Source organism: Priapulus caudatus, unplaced genomic scaffold (genome assembly GCF_000485595.1).
Source record: "Priapulus caudatus unplaced genomic scaffold, Priapulus_caudatus-5.0.1 Scaffold3150, whole genome shotgun sequence".
Classification (NCBI taxonomy): Eukaryota; Metazoa; Priapulida; class Priapulimorpha; order Priapulimorphida; family Priapulidae; genus Priapulus; species Priapulus caudatus.
The window spans coordinates 9,943-11,463 of record NW_014580211.1 but is presented as its reverse complement, the minus strand read 5'-3'; the positions used below and the strand labels follow the sequence as shown (position 1 = coordinate 11,463).

At 44.6% G+C, this 1,521-nt stretch overlaps 1 protein-coding gene across 1 annotated transcript in view; it reads right to left on the bottom strand.

The window, feature by feature from the left end:
• LOC106819314 (zinc finger protein 62 homolog) overlaps positions 1–1,521 on the bottom strand; it is a 5,684-nt gene that overhangs the window by 3,879 nt on the left and 284 nt on the right. Inside the window, exons 2-3 of the mRNA XM_014823965.1 lie at positions 222–1,236; positions 28–88 (exon numbers count right to left, since the gene is read on the bottom strand). Coding sequence (XP_014679451.1) covers positions 28–88; positions 222–1,236 — 1,076 coding nt within the window. The remainder of the gene's footprint in view (positions 1–27; positions 89–221; positions 1,237–1,521) is intronic.

Below are 1,521 nucleotides of genomic sequence, written 5' to 3'. Positions count from 1 at the left end.
GTTGCTTAAAAGATTTGGATGGCGTACATTTGTACTCGCCTTTGTCACATGCATAGGGCTTTTCACTTGAGTGAGTTCGAAAGTGCACCTTCAGACGACTCAAGTGAGAACATGAATATGAACAAAATTTGTCACACAGGTAGGGTTTCTCTCCTGTGTGAGTTCGCATGTGTGTCTTAAGACTGGATAGTTGAGCGCACCTGTAGTCACAGGCTTAAGGCTTTTCGCCTGTGTGAATGCGCTTGTGTCTCTTGAGGTGAGTCATAACAGAGCATCTATAATCACACGTATCACAAGCATAGGGTTTCTCTCCTGTGTGAGTTTTCTTGTGTTTCTTAAGATTGGATAGATGAGTGGACCTGTAGTCACATGTCTCACACTTGAAGGGTTTCTCTCCTGTGTGAGTTCGCTTGTGTGCCTGGAGAGCATAGGATGTCGTACATTTATACTCGCATTTGTCACATGTATAGGGTTTCTCTCCCGTGTGAGAGCGCATATGTATATTAAAACTGGATAGGTGAGAGCACCTGTAGTCACATGTGTCACATGCATAAGGCTTTTCACCTGTGTGAATGCGCTTGTGTGTCTTGAGTTGAGTCATACTAGAGCATCTATAATCACACATATCACACGCATAGGATTTCTCTCCCGTGTGAGTTCGCTTGTGTGTCTTAAGAATGGATAGTTGAGTGCACCTGTAGTCACATGTGTCACATTTGTAGGGTTTCTCTCCTGTGTGAGCTCGCTTGTGTTGCTTGAGATTATTGGAGGATCTACCTTTGTACTCGCATTTGTCACATGCATAGGGCTTTTCTCCTGAGTGTGTTCGAAAGTGCACCTTCAGACTACTCAAGTGAGAACATGAATATGAACAAATATCACACACGTATGGTTTCTCTCCTGTGTGAGTTCGCTTGTGTGCCGTAAGAGTGGATAGTCGATTGCACCTCAAGTCACATGTGTCACACTTGTAGGGTTTCTCTTCTGTGTGAGCTCGCTTGTGTTGCTTGAGAGTATCGGAAGATCTACCTTTGTACTCGCATTTGTCACATGCATAGGGCTTTTCTCCTGAGTGTGTTCGAAAGTGCTCCTTCAGACTACGCAAGTGAGAACATGAATATAAACAAATGTCACACACGTAGGGTTTCTCTCCTGTGTGAGTGCGCTTGTGTGACTTAAGACTGGATAGTTGAGTGCACCTGTAGTCACATGTGTCGCATGCATAGGGTTTCTCTCCTGGGTGAGTTCGAAAGTGCGCCGTAAGAGTGGATAGTCGATTGCACCTCAAGTCACATGTGTCACACTTGTAGGGTTTCTCTCCTGTGTGAAGGCGTTTGTGTTGCTTAAGAGAATTGGATGACGTACATTTGTACTCGCATTTGTCACATGCATAGGGCTTTTCTCCTGAGTGTGTTCGAAAGTGCAGCTTCAGACTACTCAAGTGAGAACATGAATATGAACATATATCACACACGTATGGTTTCTCTCCTGTGTGAGTTCGCTTGTGTGCCGTAAGAGTGG